Genomic DNA, 16,659 nt, shown 5'->3' on the forward strand with positions numbered 1-16,659 from the left:
CAGTGTACGTTCATTTTTGATAGTACATCTAAAAATTTCCTGTGAACTTAGATTCAAAGTAGTCAAATGTAGCTTCAGGATGTTTAGTTGCTGATGCAGAACAATGTAGGAAATAACCAAGTTAAATTGAAACATTCATCTTAGAGTGATATATTTTTTAGTAAAGGTTGCTGTAGTGACTAATATATTATGCAGTGATTGCTTGAGATTACAAAGTTGCTTGTTAACATTATTTGCTTTCCGTATTTGCACTAAGAGTTCTCCATTCATTTCAGGTGTTTTCCGACCGAAGGTTGGTCGCACCTTTGTCTTGACATTGGCAATGGGTATACTGTTTGGATTCAGCTTTGCATATATATTACTTGCCACAAGCCGTGTGGCAGTGGGTGAATTGAGCCTTTATCCAGTTAGGTGAGTATGAGAAAACATTATTTTTGAAGTGTATTGTGTGTTCATTTTCATTAACTTCTGGCTTGATGATGAAGAGACCTGTTACACATAATTTTAAGCATCATTAGAGTCATGTATCACATTCCTGATGTCCTTCCGTATTGAGTTGGAAGACATGTGTTATGTTTGCAATTTTTTTGAGGGTTGTTACTTCCTATGCATAATAAACATTTTGCTTGTGTCTCTGGCTAAATGTTGTTCCCCAAAATCATAGTGGTTGTGGATATTTCAATATTTTCTGTCATGATTAGATTATGAGGCGGACTGCCCACCAATATTTTTATCTTCAGATACCATGAATTAGGTTACACTTTTGCAGTTAGGTTACCTTATAGAAGCATTTTTGTTGTGTGTAAGAACTCAAATATAATATTCAGTTAAACACCTGCATGATGTATCAAGAAACTACAGTCAAAGAGGGGAAGTGAAGGAATTATTGTAGCATAAATTACTTACTATGAATAGATGTCTATGCCTTTGATCAAAAGAGAAGCAGCTCTATAAATATCAGAAGCTCAGATGGAAAACCAATACTAGGCACAGAAGGGAAGGAAAGTGTAGGGGTCTATTCAAGGAATTGAACTTGAAGGCAGTATTGTAGAAAGGGAAGAGAACACATGAAGATGTGAAAGGAGAGAAGAATTTGACAGAACAGTGAAAGACCTACGTAGAAACAAAGCCCCTAGAGTAGATGACAGTTCCACAGAAATACTGATACCCTTGGGAGGGCCACCCATGACAAAGCCATTCCATCTGGTGGGCAAGATGTATGAGACATGGGGATATATCCTCAGACTTCAATAAAAATGTTATAATTACAGTTCCAAAGAAGTCAAGTGCTGACAAACATGAATATTACTGAAGTGTCAGTTTAATAAATTATGGTTGCTTACAGAAGAATGGAAAATCTGGCAGAAGCTAGCCTTGGAGAAGATCAGTTTGGGTTCCAGAGAAATGTAGGAACACACAAGGCAATACTGACTCTATGACATATCTTGGAAGATAGGTCAAAGAAAAGAAAACCGTGTTTATAACATTTGTAGACTTAGCAAAAGCTTTTGATGATTTTGACTGGACTTTGAAATTTTGGAAGTAGCAGGGAGGAAAAGGTTATTTGCAACAATGGTTGAGAAGGGATTGAGATAGGTTGTTAGACTATCCCTGAAGTTATTCAATCTGTATGTGGATCATGCCATGAAGGAAACTAAAGAAAAATTTGGAGAAGGAATTAAAGTTCAGAGAGAAGAAATAAAAACCTCATGGGTTGCCAGTGCCATCGTAATAATGTCAGATACAGCAAAGGACTTGGAAGAGCATTTGAGTAGAATGGACAGTGTCTTGAAAGGACATAAGATGAACAACGCAGCAAAATTTGAGTAATGGCATATAGTTGAATTAAATTAGGCAATAAAGAAGGAGTTATATTAGGATATGAGACACTAAAAGTAATAGTTGAGTTTTGCTATTTGGGCAGTAAAATAACTGATGTTACAAAACAGAAAAGATGTAAAATGGAGACTGGCAGTGAGAAGAAAAGTGGTTCTGACAAAGATAAAGTTGCTAACGTTTGAATGTAAATTTAAGTGTTAGGAAGCAGCTCCAGGTTAAGAAAGATGACAACAGCTGGGAAAGCAGTGTACTGACCCCCCATGCTCGTCTTTACTGAATCCAATGACGGCCTTTCTGGGGGATAAAATGGCAGTCGGTCAATGCTGATGGGCCCACTAGGACCTGCGGATGGAATTTATGTTTTTCTTAGGAAGTCTTTTCTGAAGATATTTGTCTGGAGTGTAGCCTTGTCTGGGACTGAGAAGTGTGCGATAAGCGGTTCAGACAAAAAGAAAATAAAAGATTTTCTTATGTGGCAGTAGAGAAGAACGTTGAAGATAATGGTTAGATTAAATAACTATATGAGGATGTACAAATTCAAATTGGGGAAGAAAAGAAATTTATGGCACAATGTGACTAAAAGAAGGGACCAGTTGATAGAACACAACTAATGAGGAAATACTCAGTGGAACTAGGGAGAAGAGAAATTTGTCGAACAACAACAACAACAAAAAATCTGAGTAAAACTAACAGTATGGAGTGTGTTTGGAACAATTTACCCATGGTGTTAGATTATACAGTCAATGTATTGATCTATATGTGTCTGTTGTTGTTGTGTCTTCAGTCCTGAGATTGGTTTGATGCAGCTCTCCATGCTACTCTATCCTGTGCAAGCTCCTTCATCTCCCAGTACCTACTGCAACCTACATCCTTCTGAATCTGTTTAGTGTAGTCATCTCTTGGTCTCCCTCTACGATTTTTACCCTCCACGCTGCCCTCCAGTAACAAATTGGTGATCCCTTGATGCCTCAGAATATGTCCTACCAACCGATCCCTTCTTCTAGTCAAATTGTGCCACAAACTTCTCTTCTCCCCAATCCTATTCAATACTTCCTCATTAGTTATGTGATCTACGCATCTAATCTTCAGCATTCTTCTGTAGCACCACATTTCAAAAGCTTCTATTCTCTTCTTGTCCAAACTATTTGTCGTCCATGTTTCACTTCCAAACATGGCTACACTCCATACAAATACTTTCAGAGACGACTTCCTGACACTTAAATCTATACTCGATGTTAACAAATTTCTCTTCCTCAGAAATGCTTTCCTTGCCATTGCCAGTCTACATTTTATATCCTTTCTACTTCGACCATCATCAGTTATTTTGCTCCCCAAATAGCAAAACTCATTTACTACTTTAAGTGTCTCATTTTCTAATCTAATTCCCTCAGCATCACCCGACTTAATTTGACTACATTCCATTATCCTCGTTTTGCTTTTGTTGATGTTCATCTTATATCCTTCTTTCAAGACACTGTCCATTCCGTTCAACTGCTCTTCCAAGTCCTTTGCTGTCTCTGACAGAATTACAATGTCATTGGCAAACCTCAAAGATTTTATTTCTTCTCCATGGATTTTAATACCTAATCTGAATTTTTCTTTTGTTTCCTTCACTGCTTGCTCAATATACAGATTGAATAACATCGGGGAGAGGCTACAACCCTGTCTCACTCCCTTCCCAACCACTGCTTCCCTTTGATGTCCCTTGACTCTTATAACTGCCAACTGGTTTCTGTACAGATTGTAAATAGCTTTTCACTCCTTGTATTTTACACCTGCCACCTTCAGAATTTGAAAGAGAGTATTCCAGACAACATTGTCAAAAGCTTTCTCTAAGTCTACAAATGCTAGAAACGTAGGTTTGCCTTTCCTTAATCTTTCTTCTAAGATAAGTCGTAAGGTCAGGATTGCCTCACGTGTTCCAGTGTTTCTACGGAATCCAAACTGATCTTCCCCGAGGTTGGCTTCTACTAGTTTTTCCATTCGTCTGTAAAGAATTCGTGTTAGTATTTTGCAGCTGTGACTTATTAAGCTGATAGTTCGGTAATTTTCACATCTGTCAACACCTGCTTTCTTTGGAATTGGAATTATTATATTCTTCTTAAAGTCTGAGCGTATTTCGCCTGTCTCATACATCTTGCTCACCAGATGGTAAACTTTTGTCAGGACTGGCTCTCCCAAGGCTGTCAGTAGTTCTAATGGAATGTTGTCTCCCCCCAGGGCTTTGTTTCAACTCAGGTCTTTCAGTGCTCTGTCAAACTCTTCACGCAGTAGCATATCTCCCATTTCATCCTCATCTACATCCTCTTCCATTTCCAAAATATTGTCCTCAAGTACATCACCCTTGTATAGACCCTCTATATACTCCTTCCACCTTTCTGCTTTCCCTTCTTTGCTTAGAACTGGGTTTCCATCTGAGCTCTTGATATTCATACAAGTGATTCTCTTTTCTCCAAAGGTCTCTTTAATTATCCTGTAGACAGTATCTATCTTATCAATAGTGAGATAAGCCTCTACATCCTTACATTTGTCCTCTAGCCATCCCTGCTTAGCCATTTTGCACTTCCTGTCGATCTCATTTTTGAGACGTTTGTATTCCTTTTTGCCTGCCTCGTTTACTGCATTTTTATATTTTCTCCTGTCATAAATTAAATTCAATGTTTCTTCTGTTACCCAAGGATTTCTACTAGCCCTCATCTTTTTACCTACTTGATCCTCTTCTGCCTTCACTACTTCATCCCTCAAAGCTACCCATTCTTCTTCTACTGTATTTCTTTCTCCCATTCTTGTCAATTGTTCCCTTATGCTGTCCCTGAAACTCTGTACAACCTCTGGTTTAGTCAGTTTATCCAGGTCCCATCTCCTTAAATTGTATAGGTTAATTGTATAGGTTAATGATAGAATTTAAGAAAACTGTAAGTGTGTAAATGTAATTCCCACATGAATGCAGATGAAAGTCCTTGGCTCAGCTGTGTTTTCCTCGGGTTAAAAATCAACTGTTTCACTGCTTCATTTCCAGAATAGTGTTGAACAGGCAGTTGTGTTTATGGGGTGACCGAGTAAAAGGAGTACTGAAATGTTTTATTCCATCACTGTCCTTTAAGAGCAAAATGTTGTTAATAATATAGTTATTTCATGGTTTTCTGGAGTCCAGTTCATATTTAAAATGCTCAGTATATGAAGTAAGATACAAATAGCAGTCACCATGAATGAAGTGATGACAGTTGTGACAGCTAGAATGTAATGCAAAAGACAAAACTGAAAAGAATGTGCACATTCCTTACTGAATGGTCAGAGCATAAACAGTTCAAGCGGAGGTTAACTGAATGTAATCACAAAGGGATGGTAAACTGTATACTGTGCCCTTCTTTTCCTTTCCCCCAATAAAAAAGTGAGGGTATTGGGGCCATTGTAAAATATTCTTCTACAGACAATGAAGTTTCAGCAATAGAACTGTCACTTTTATCTCATGAAGTTATGTGTAACCATAACAATGTGTGTTCTAGCTCATTGCTTTCCATTGATTGCGGTATTTCGATAGGAAGTACAATTTTCAAAGCCTCAAAGTAAAATCCAGAACTTACTATGGGTGTACAAAATGTGAGGTGCTGGTACAAAATATGCTGGCTCCGCATTCGGTAGAACTCGTAGAAAATGAATTAAAAAGTCACATTTTTCTCTATATCAACAGATGATACAAAGAAAGGTACAGTACAATTAAACACTTTCCTTGTTTTTCACTTAGTTACATTTTAGAGCAGAAGACTCTCTCCAACATTTATCTCATCATTGGGCCATAGTTGTTTTGTAGCTACAAATTTCATTAGAAGTGGAAGTAAGTGGGTGGTTAATATTATCAAATCTGATGGATATGGTAGATGCTTCAGTGGTGAATAATTCCTCCCAATGTTTTTCCCCTTTTTTTCTCAGTCCAGGACCCTTTCCATGTATTTCTTCATCCAGTTGACTTAGATGACTTGTGTAGTCTTTGTCACTTATGTTACATTTTGCAAGATAACCAATAATCCATTTTGCATCTTGTAAACTGCCATACAACTGGTCATATGCTGGCCACTTCTGCTTCAGACATAACATCCATAAGTAACAGGTTGTCTGCTCCACTATCGCAAGCTCTCCACCACCGGAGACAGTCACATGCTGAGCACTGCCGACAAACCGTAACATGCCTGTTGACCCACTGTCCTCTAGCTGGCACCTCTAGAGGTCCAACCTCACTCATACAGAGCGTGCATCAATGAAAGTGGCACTGCCATCACAGGGATTACAACATATCCAATCTCACATACTCGCCTGCCGCCTGCTGCGTATATAGAGGAACTGATCAACAGGAAGCAATTGGCAGTACACTATCTCATTCTTCTGGTCATGTTCCAGGCTTGATGTTGACCTCAAGGCCCATGATTCAGAGCTCACACCAACCGCACCAAGCTGATTCGCCAGTAGTTGCTTTCAGAGCTTTTGCCTTTCCAACACCGGCCTTCCCCTGAGCTAGTACCCTCAGCGGCCTCCACAGTTACCATCATGATCTACATCACTATGGACTAGTGCCTTGACCTAGGTCATGACATCATTGGGACCCGGACAACAGCAGACTCATCGCTACACCACATTACTAGATCAGGAGAATCCCTTTCAGTTGTATCATTCATCAGAAGCTGCATTGTGTTAAACCTCCTCCTTTCTGTGATATGTTAGTTACATGTCTCCCATTTATTGCATACAGCCTGACACTCAGGATGTGCAACGAGGATTAAGTTATATCATTACACCATCCAGTCTCTTCCACAATTGAGGGTTGCTTAGCATTTTGTGCCCTTAACAGCTCTGGGTTCCATATGACAGCACACTGGACCCATCACTCCCTCTCGTCTTTTGACAACTCTTCTACTGATCCTCTGGTGGAATTAGCACACAACAGGTGGCTCCTATACCACTGTAGCCCCGCCCAATTGTGGCCTTCCTTGACCAAGTCTGATGCTGCCCCTGTGCTTCATGCCTTAGAGATGCAGCCATCACAGAAGTGCCACAAAACTTACCTTCCCATAGCATTGGGCCTCCCTACCAGCCCTCCTTTGTCTGTGCTCCTGCACACATTACTTCCATTGGCAAAATTCTGGGCTTTGCTACCAGCACTCCTCCTCCTGCGTTCTTACGCACACTGTGGGGACAACCTTCTCACCACTCCAGGGCTCTCTACCAGATCCTTCCTCATCTGTGCTCTTGTGGGTACCACAAACAACGACGATCCTCCTACCACTCTGGGACTCCCTATGGCCCCCTCCTTCTGTGCTCTTGCACACATCATATATGCCAATGATCTTCCAACCACTCTGGACCTCCATCTTTGCCCTACTTCTTCTGTGCTCATGCGCACATGCCACCAGCGACGACATTCCCCCTCCACATGACGTTGATGCCTCACAATGCATCTGCGACCTCAGGCCCATTTTCCTGTTCTGTACACATGACCTTGATGCCTCACAGCACATCTGCCACAACAGACCAAAAACTTCTGCACTTCTGTATGACCTTGGCTCCAGCTGTAGCCCTCACTGCCCATGCTTCACATCTCCATCCTCTGGGTTCAGTTCCCTTTCCTTGCTGGAACCATCATCTCACCTACCACCCTCCACCTGTACCTGTCATTGCTCCCAAACATCGTGCCTTTCCCAAGCCATGGCCGACAGTGACATTGCATTTCGTGGTATTACAGCATCCACAAACCTGCAGTTTTTGCTCTTGTTTCAACCAGTGTCCTTGACAGCGAAACCTAGATCATCCACACCGCCTGCAGCAACTGCTTCACTACCTCAGATCTCATATTCCGGGACAGGGTCACAGCCGCGACGTGCTCTTCACACCCTTAAGGTTCCCATGTCACCTTGGGGAGCCACCACTCCCTGTGGGCACCCATTGGCTCCGCTCTTCCTCATTCACTCTGCCACCTCCCACACTGGCTCTGTGGCGAGCATCAAATGGCTTCACCATCTTTCTCCTTAAGGGGAAAGGAATGTCATATACTAACCACTTCTGCTTCTAATGCAGTGCCCAAAACCAGCAGCTCGTCTGCTCCAGTACTGCAGGTTCTCCTCCACTGGAGACAGTCATGTGCTGAGCTTCACTAGTACACTGCATGTCAAGGAAGCATTATTGCAGACAAAACATAACACACTTGTGGACACACTGACTTGTAGCAAGTGCCCACCAGGCGGACCAGCCTTGCTTTCAAGCAGCATGCTCATTGGCAAGAGTGTTGCTGCCATTTCAGGAATTATGTTGCATCAGCATCATGTGCGCATCGAGTGCCAAGCGATGTTCTTCTGCCTGCTGCCTGCAAATATGTTGCTCGACCACAAGTGGACTGCAGCATACCTTCTAATGCTCTGGGCTCAATGCCCATCACTTGGAGCTCACACCAGCTGCATCATGCCAATCAGCCAGTTTTCATTTTTGGAGTCCTCGCCTGTCTGATACTGGCTTCTCCTGAACTTGGCACCTCAGCAGCCATCGCAGTTACCATCACGAACAACATCACGATGGACTAGCTTCATGGCTTCTGTCACGACTTCATCATGACCCAGGTCACGATAGTCTCTCAGCTATGCCACATTACAAGATCAGGAAGATCTCTTCCAGTTGTGTCATTCAGAAGCTACATTATGTTAAACCTTACTCTTCCTGTGCTGTGTTAATAAAGTTTGTCTTTTGTGCTACTTGGGTCTTATAATTTATTGTGTGCAGTTTACCTCTCAGGACATTAAATAAACCCCTACACTTTTTGTCAGGCTCATGGAATACGATTAGTACTTTGTTCTGGGTGACTCACACTCAGTAAGAAATTGGGAAGAAAAATAAAATGTAGCTTTTTAATGACACAACTGTAGCTAGGCTTTTGCTCTTGGCCAGCATTCAATACATGTGGCACTCTTCTCACGCGAAAGTTTCTTACAGTTATTGCGTGATGTAAAATGTGTTATACTCTTTTTTTTTTTGAACAGCTATCTCAAACACATTTACTCTCAGGCCAAGCAGTATCATTTCTTGCCCTTTCTTCGTGGATTCAGCTTGGTTATAGTTTTTGACCATATTTCACCTAGCTAATAATGAGGTCATGTTTGAATTCAATTGCCCATTTCTTGATGTTTGAAAATGAAGGCGCCAACTACCTAGAAGCATCCAGTAGCGCTGGATGAGTTTGTGTGGATGATAAATTGTTCAAAATAAAGAATTTCATTACGGTACAGTATTCTATTGCCCACCTCTGCAGCTGTGTGGTCATTGTGACTGACTGCCATTAGGGATTTTTCCCTTGGTGGGAGTATTGGAACAGAGTGCACAAAACCTTGTGATGCCAGTTGAGGAGCTACTTGATGAGTGGTAGTGGAACCAGGTCTGCAAAATTTACAACAGCTAGGACAGGGGTGTACTGGCCTCCACCCCTCCATATCACATCAAAATGATGCCAATAGCAGAGGAGGACAGGGCAGTTGGTCAATCCCAGCGGATCCATCTGTGGACAGAATTTCAGCGGTTATTTGAATGAAACACACATGAGATGAAAGCTTCTAAGAACTGTAGGAACAGAAATAATTTACAGATGCACATTACTCTGCAAATGAACCAGACTTAAATAATCTCACTCGGATACCAGTGCTAAATTTGTCATACCAAGACTCATCAGTAAGTATGTGAATGTACCAGAATGTAAGAGGAAATGACATACATTTTGCAGTTCATTATTGAGTGGTCAAAACAGGTGTGGTTGATTTGGAACAGTACATTTCTCTGTGTGCAATGCAATAAAATTATATTTTGCTAAAGCCGTTAGAGACAACATGATGCAAGGGCAAGTTTGTTTAATGGAAGTAACAATCGGTCCCCCCAGGGGGCTCAGCATTTAGTTGCTGGGTACAGCCTTGGCAACCCCAGGGTCTCTGAGCTGGGGACAGGGAAGCGCCACCAGTCCTCAATACCGTAAGCTCTGAGCGTGCTTCAACGACTACCGCAAGGCACGACGGTGGAACATTGTATGGTTCAGAGCCCGGGGATCTTGGCTTAACTGCCTGGGTCACGAGGATGGTATAAACCTCTATAAAAAAAACCTAAATCTCAAGGTGTGCTGCGTGCCAAGGAGATGAATGGCTGTTGAGGTAGAACAGTTGCTAGTGGGCGACCTCTGGGGAACCTGCCGCCCTCAGTTGTATTAGGCTTACCCAGGCAAGCAGGGCTCTGTCTGGGTGGACATGCCTTTCCCTAGCTGCTCGTGGGACCACCATGAAAAGAAATATGAATAGTGTGCAAGCACGAGTCTCTAAGAAAGGAAAGTTCAATCTGGTTTGCAGCCGAACAGATGGGGTCTCATTTGTGACCACAAAGCCTCAGTTTTTTGGGAAAATTTAGAGGACAAGTTTGGAGAATTTGAGGGCATGTCTAAAATGAGGTCTGGAGCAGTCCTCGTACAGACAGCATCCCCAGCACAGTCATGGGCATTGCTTGCTTGTGACAAGTTCGGTGATGTTTAAGTCTCCATTATGCCTCATAAGAGCCTCACTATGGTTCAGGGACTTATTTTTCATCCTTACCTGTTGTTGCAGTCTGACGACGAGCTCCATGCAAATCTGGAATGCCGTAGCGTCCACTTTGTACGATGTGTCTTCAAGGGACCTAAAGATAGTAGGGTCACCACCGGCGCCTTCATCTTGGCTTTTGAGAGTGACACCCTGCCCGAGAAGGTCAAGATGATGATATATTGATGTGATGTTAAGCCTTACATCCCTCCTCCCATGCGCTGTTTTAAGTGCTGGAGGTTTGGGCATATGTTATCGAGATGTGACGCCAATCCTACCTGTCGGGATTTGGACGTGCCTCCCACCCCAACGTCCCATGTTTGCCGCCCCAAGTTTGTGTCAACTGTGGACAGAAACATTCACCTTGCTTATCAGACTGTGCGGTTTATCAAAAAGAACGGAAGGTTATGGAGTATAAGACCTTGGACAGGCTCACTTACACAGAGGCTAAACACAAGTACGATCGACTTCACCTTGTGTGCATTTCATCGATGTATGCTGCAGCAGCTTCAATATCCCCCAAGCTCAGCGGCTTTTTGTGGGCCCTCCAGCCCGGCCGTCTATTTCTGCCCCCCTGCCCCCCCTGGTAGTTGGGGGAACACTCTTTTCCATTACTCCCCTGTTTTCATCGGGAGTAACAACCCCCTCCTTCTTTAGGGACTTCAGTCCCCACCTCTGCGCCAGAGAAGTGCACGCCTCCTCCGGCTCCCCTCGTGCAGAAGGGATCACTTGGTGCCCTCCCTTCCATGGTTACTGCCCCTCCAGATGTCAGCCAGTGGCTGAAAAAGCCACCACCTGAGGGCCGTAGGGCTTCAGGCCCTCCTCGGCCCATGAGACTGGGTCAGAAAAGCCCACCCAGCCTGATAAACCGAAGGACAAATGGGACCCTACCAAAAAGAAGAAAAAGCAAAAGGAGAAGGACATAGAGACAGAAAAGGAGTTCACCACTGCATCCGAAGATGATGTGGAGCATGTAGCGTCCACTCAGGAGCTAGATGTTGCTCGACCCACAGCTCCTATGGAAGTTGATCAGGCTACTTCGCAATTGGTGGCGGTGAGCGCTTCTAAGGCGTGACCATCCCTCCCCGCCTCCTCCTCGCCCCCCCCCCCCTCCCCCCCCCCCCCCCCAGGTTCTTTCATGTCTTCACAGTCGGATACCATTATCCTTCAATGGAATTGCCATGGTTTTTTCCACCACCTTGCTGAGTTGAAACAGCTTATGTGTCGCTTCCCTGCCACTTGTCTGGCCCTACAGGAAACCTGGTTTCCTGTTTGGTGGACCCCCTCCCTCTGTGGCTACTGGGGTTATTATAAGAACCACGTAGAATATGACAGGGTGTCTGGCGGTGTCTGTGTTTATGTTCTTGCCACTGTTCCTAATGCCCCAGTGCCACTTCACACGGCTCTCGAGGCTGTGGCTGTTAGAATCCGGGCAGGAATGGAGCTTACCATATGTTCCCTCTATCTTCCCCCAGATGAGGTTGTCCCTCTCGCCCAGCTCCCCCCGCCATTCCTCCTTTTGGGGAACTTAAATGCCCACCACCCTTATTTGGCAGGCTGTTCCAACCGAGCTCCAGGGAGCCGGAGCGCTCCGGAGCACTCACTGCGGCAGCTCGGAGCCTGCGTGGAGGGGGAAAGCAAACGCACTGCCCCCTGGCCGCATGCAGCCGCAACTGACGCAATAATCCGTGTTCAATGACAGCTATGACTAGCCGCGGGAGCCCTGTACCTCTAATGGAGGATACCTTTCTATTCATTGAGCGGGATGGTTGTCCGCAGTGTCTTGTATGTAATAAAGTGTTTAATTGTGGGAAGAGGTACAATATACGACGACATTATACATGTCTTCACACAGTGCACTACGATCTGGTAGAAGGCGTTGCACGCAGAGAACTGGTAGCCAGGCTTAAGAACGACATACCAGGAGACATAAGTTTAAAAACGGTTTCGTAATACGGAGCGTATCAAAACATGCAACATAGTTCGTGTTCTGTAATGCGTTTATAATTTTCAATTGAATGAGAGCGGAGAAAACACTACTGAATCTGCAATTCGATCAAGCTACAGGGTCGCTCACATCATTGCGACGAGTGACAAGCCGTTTTCAGTGGGACCACTTGTAAAATCATGCATGGTAGCAGTGGCAGAATGTTTGTTTCCAAGGGAGGTGCAGGCTATTGAAGGGGTTTGCCTGTCGAAGCAAAAATGTCTCGGCGATTCCTGGACCTGGCAGCGGATTTAGAGACACAGCTCAGGAAAAAGGCGGAGAGATTTGTTGCACTTTCGCTAGCACTTGACGAAAGCACCGACATATCGGACTGTGCTCAACTTGCAGTCTTTGTGTGTGGTGTCGACCTGGAGCTGCAAGTAACTGAAGAGCTCTTGGATGTGGTACTACTCGATTACACCGCAACAGGACATGACATTTTTGAAGCTGTTTGTGGATCAGTGGACAATATGAATTTGCCGTGGGATAAGTTCCATTCTGTAGCGCCAGACGGTGCACCACAAATGATCGGGTGTCACCAAGGTTTTGCTTCTCGTTTGAAAAATAAACTCAGGGACGAATTCGGGAAAGACATTTTGACTCTTCATTGTTTTATTCTCCAAGAGGCATTGTGTGCTGAAACAGTAGAGCTAGGTGGTGTAATGAAAGATGTCGTGAAGTGTATGAATTTTGTGCAGTGTCATGGTATGAGTCATCGCCAATTCAAAGGATTCCTGAAAGATATAGAAGATAGAGAATCTGGTTGCCTTACCACAGTACAGTTCGTTGGCTGAGTCGGGGAAAAGTTCTTGATGTTTTCTTTGCCATTCGTGAGGAAATATCCCTTTTCCTCGAAATGAAAGGGAAAAAATGTGTTGTCTGAAAGATATAATATGGATATCAGAACTGGCGTTCCTAGCTGACATAGCTATGCATCTGAATAATTTAAATCTGTCATTGCAGGGCAAAGGGCAGCTAATCGTTGACATGCACGACTAGATCAAAGCGTTCATGGAAAAGTTACGTTTATTTGAGAGGCAGATGAGTAATGGACTTTTAACGTTCTTCAATCGTCTTGCTTCTTTAAAACTACCTGAAGGTACTACTTTCGGCCATTACCAAGTGAAGTTAAAGCAGCTCATCACGTCGTTTGAAACACGATTCTGGGACCTCACTAGTTTGGAAATGGAACTTAAGGTGTTCAGCACTCCTTTTGCAGTTTCCCCTGATTACTTGTCATCGTCACTTCAATTGGAGATTATTGACTTGCAAAATTCAACTTTGTTGAAAGAGAGGTACTACAACACGTTGGATTTGTCACAATGGTATTGTTCATTGCAGCAAAAAAAACATTTCCCAAGCTTCACAACAATGCCGCTCAGATCATGTGCATGTTTGGATCTATGTATTGTTGTGAGCAGCTTTTCTCAGCAATGAAAAGAGTAAAAAGTAAGTAACGATCATTTCCTCAGAATGCAACAATGAAGGCCATCCTCCACATTAACGCTGCGAACACTTTGACGGCTGATATTTCCGATCTTATAATGAAAAGAAAATGTCAAACTACAGAGGCCCAATAAATTTAGTATGCAATTTCTTGTAAAACAGTTGTTTCTTATTTATTTCCTGAACATTGTATTTCCTGGTGTAGCATGTCACCATGTCTTAGCAGCTAAGAGTATGAGGTTGTCGATCTTGTAAGATGCAGCTGGCACATCAAAACGCTTGCCTTGCCGCCTGCCTCAGCCAGCCGTGCCACGTGCCGGCCCGCTTGAATGGAATGGTCACAGCGAGTGACATGGCTCCCTGGAGCAGGGAGCGCTCTGCGGCTCACAAGGGAGCCGACGAGCTGGAACAGCCTGCTTTATGGGGTGGGGCTCAGATCTCGGGCCAGGGTAGGAACATTGAGGCTCTCTTGGCACAGCAGGACATTTGCCTCCTTAACACTGGTGCTCCCACATATTTTAGCTTGACTCATGGCTCATACTCGGCCATTGACCTATCTCTTAGTAGCTCAGGTCTTCTTCCATACCTCAGTTGGAGGGTCCACGACGACCTCTGTGGTAGCAACCACTTTCCTATCCGGGTTTTTTTTCTTCTTCAGTCCCAATCCCCTGACCAGCTGCCACGATGGTCTCTTCGTGGACCTGATTGGGCAGCCTACACCTCAGCTATTATGGCCATGGCTCCACTTTCTGGTACCGAGCGAGGTGGCGCAGTGGTTAGCACACTGGACTCGCATTTGGGAGGACGACGGTTCAATCCTGTCTCGAGCCATCCTGATTTAGGTTTTCCGTGATTTCCCTAAATCGTTTCAGGCAAATGCCGGGATGGTTCCTTTGAAAGGGCACGGCCGATTTCCTTCCCCGTCCTTCCCTAACCCGAGCTTGCGCTCCGTCTCTAATGACTTCGTTGTCGACGGGATGTTAAACAACATTAACCTAACCTCCACTTTCTGGTGACATTGATTTGGCAGTGGACGAGGTCACTATGGCCATTGTTTCTGCTGCCCCCTGTTCTTCATGTACCCTAAGGTGTAAGTCAATCCCTTGGTGGACACCAGAGTTTGCAGAAGCTATCCGGGACCGCCGGCAAGCCCTGCAGTGACACTGGCATCATCCTTCCCTAGAGAATCTGATTGCCTTTAAATGGCTGTGGGCCCGGGCTCGGCAGTTAATCTGGCAGAGCAAACAGGACTGCTGGGAATGATATGTTGCCACCATAGGTTCACGCACCTCCCCATCTCAGGTGTGGTCGCGGGTTCGGCGCTTTTTGGCTTTTGCCCTCATGCGTCTGTCCCTCGCTAGAGTCGGCTATTTGTACAGCTTTTACTCGGCGAGAACATCTAGTTGCTGTTTTCTTTGATCTTTGGAAGGTGTACGATACCACCTGGCGCCATCATATCCTTGCTACGCTGCATGAATGGGGCTTATGGGTTCCACTTCAGATTTTTCTATGGAATTTTCTCTCCAATTGCTCCTTTCGGGTTAGAGTTGGCACTTACTTTAGCTCGGCTCACATTCAGGAGAACGGTGTCCCACAGGGCTCGGTTCTCAGTGTTCCCCTCTTTTTGGTGTGGATTAATGGTCTTGCGGCTGCGGTGGGCTCATCGGTCTGTTCCCCTCTGTATGCCGATGACTTTTGTCTTTATTACAATTCCCCAAGCATCAGTGTTGCTGAACGGCAGTTGCAGGGAGCTATCCGTAAGGCACATTTTTGGGCATCCAACCATGGTTTTCAGTTCTCAGCCTCTAAGCCTCGAGTGATGCATTTCTGTCGTTGTTGAACGGTCCACCTCCATCCAGAGCTCTACCTTGCCAATGAACTCCTTCGAGATGAGGAGACACATCGCTTTCTTGTCATGCTGTTTGATGCTCAGCTCACTTGGACACCTCATCTTCGTGAGCTTAAACAATGGTGCTGATGGTACCTCAACATCCTTTGCTGCCTCAGCCACACCATTTGGGGGGCTGCACGAACAACCCTCCTACAGCTCTATAAGGCCTTAGTTCAGTCCCATCTCGACTACAGGAGCGTGGTGTACGACTCAGCAGCACCTTCAACATTGCAGATCCTTGACCTGATTCTCCATTGTGATGTCAGACTGGCGACAGGTGCCTTCTGCACTAGTCCGGTGACTAGCCTTCTTGTAGAAGCTGGAATCCCTCCCCTACAATTCCGCTGACAACAGTTGCTTGCTTCATACATCGCCCGCGTCCATGCCTCGTCCGACCACCCAAACTGCAGGCTTCTTTTTCCATCTTCTGCACTCCCCTCCTCACGACGGCGGCCTAGGACGGGTCTCTTAATCACGGTCCGCATTCATTCCCTTCTCTTGTCACTTGAGTCCTTTCCCCTTCGTCCACCCTTCCAGCCCTCTCCTTCTACCCCTCCTTGGTCCCTCCCTTGTTTGCGGCTTTGCTTGGATTTGTCCTGCGAGTCCAAGTCCTCCGTTCCACCTGCCAGTCTTCGTCGACAATTCATGGCTCTTCTTGCCTCGTTTCATGATGTAGATGTTGTCTACACCGATGGTTCTGTGGTCGATGGACGCACTGGGTTTGCTTTAATCCAAGGCGACTACGTTGAGGAGCATTCCCTGCCTTGTGGGAGCAGTGTTTTCACTGCGGAGCTGTTTGCTCTTTATTGTGCACTCGCTCACCTTTCCTCCTGCCCTGGGGAGTCATTTGTCATATGCTGTGACTCCCTGAGTGGATTGCAAGCATTCGACCAGTGTTTTCCTTGGGA

At 44.8% G+C, this 16,659-nt stretch overlaps 1 protein-coding gene across 3 annotated transcripts in view; it reads left to right on the forward strand.

Annotated features, from left to right (window-relative positions):
• LOC124787894 (glycoprotein-N-acetylgalactosamine 3-beta-galactosyltransferase 1-like) overlaps positions 1 to 16,659 on the forward strand; it is a 343,470-nt gene that overhangs the window by 281,743 nt on the left and 45,068 nt on the right. For all 3 annotated transcript variants that reach the window (XM_047254866.1, XM_047254865.1, XM_047254867.1), the window contains exon 3: positions 276 to 411. In XM_047254866.1, the coding sequence (XP_047110822.1) occupies positions 276 to 411 (136 nt within the window). The remainder of the gene's footprint in view (positions 1 to 275; positions 412 to 16,659) is intronic.

Source organism: Schistocerca piceifrons, chromosome 3 (genome assembly GCF_021461385.2).
Source record: "Schistocerca piceifrons isolate TAMUIC-IGC-003096 chromosome 3, iqSchPice1.1, whole genome shotgun sequence".
Classification (NCBI taxonomy): domain Eukaryota; kingdom Metazoa; phylum Arthropoda; class Insecta; order Orthoptera; family Acrididae; genus Schistocerca; species Schistocerca piceifrons.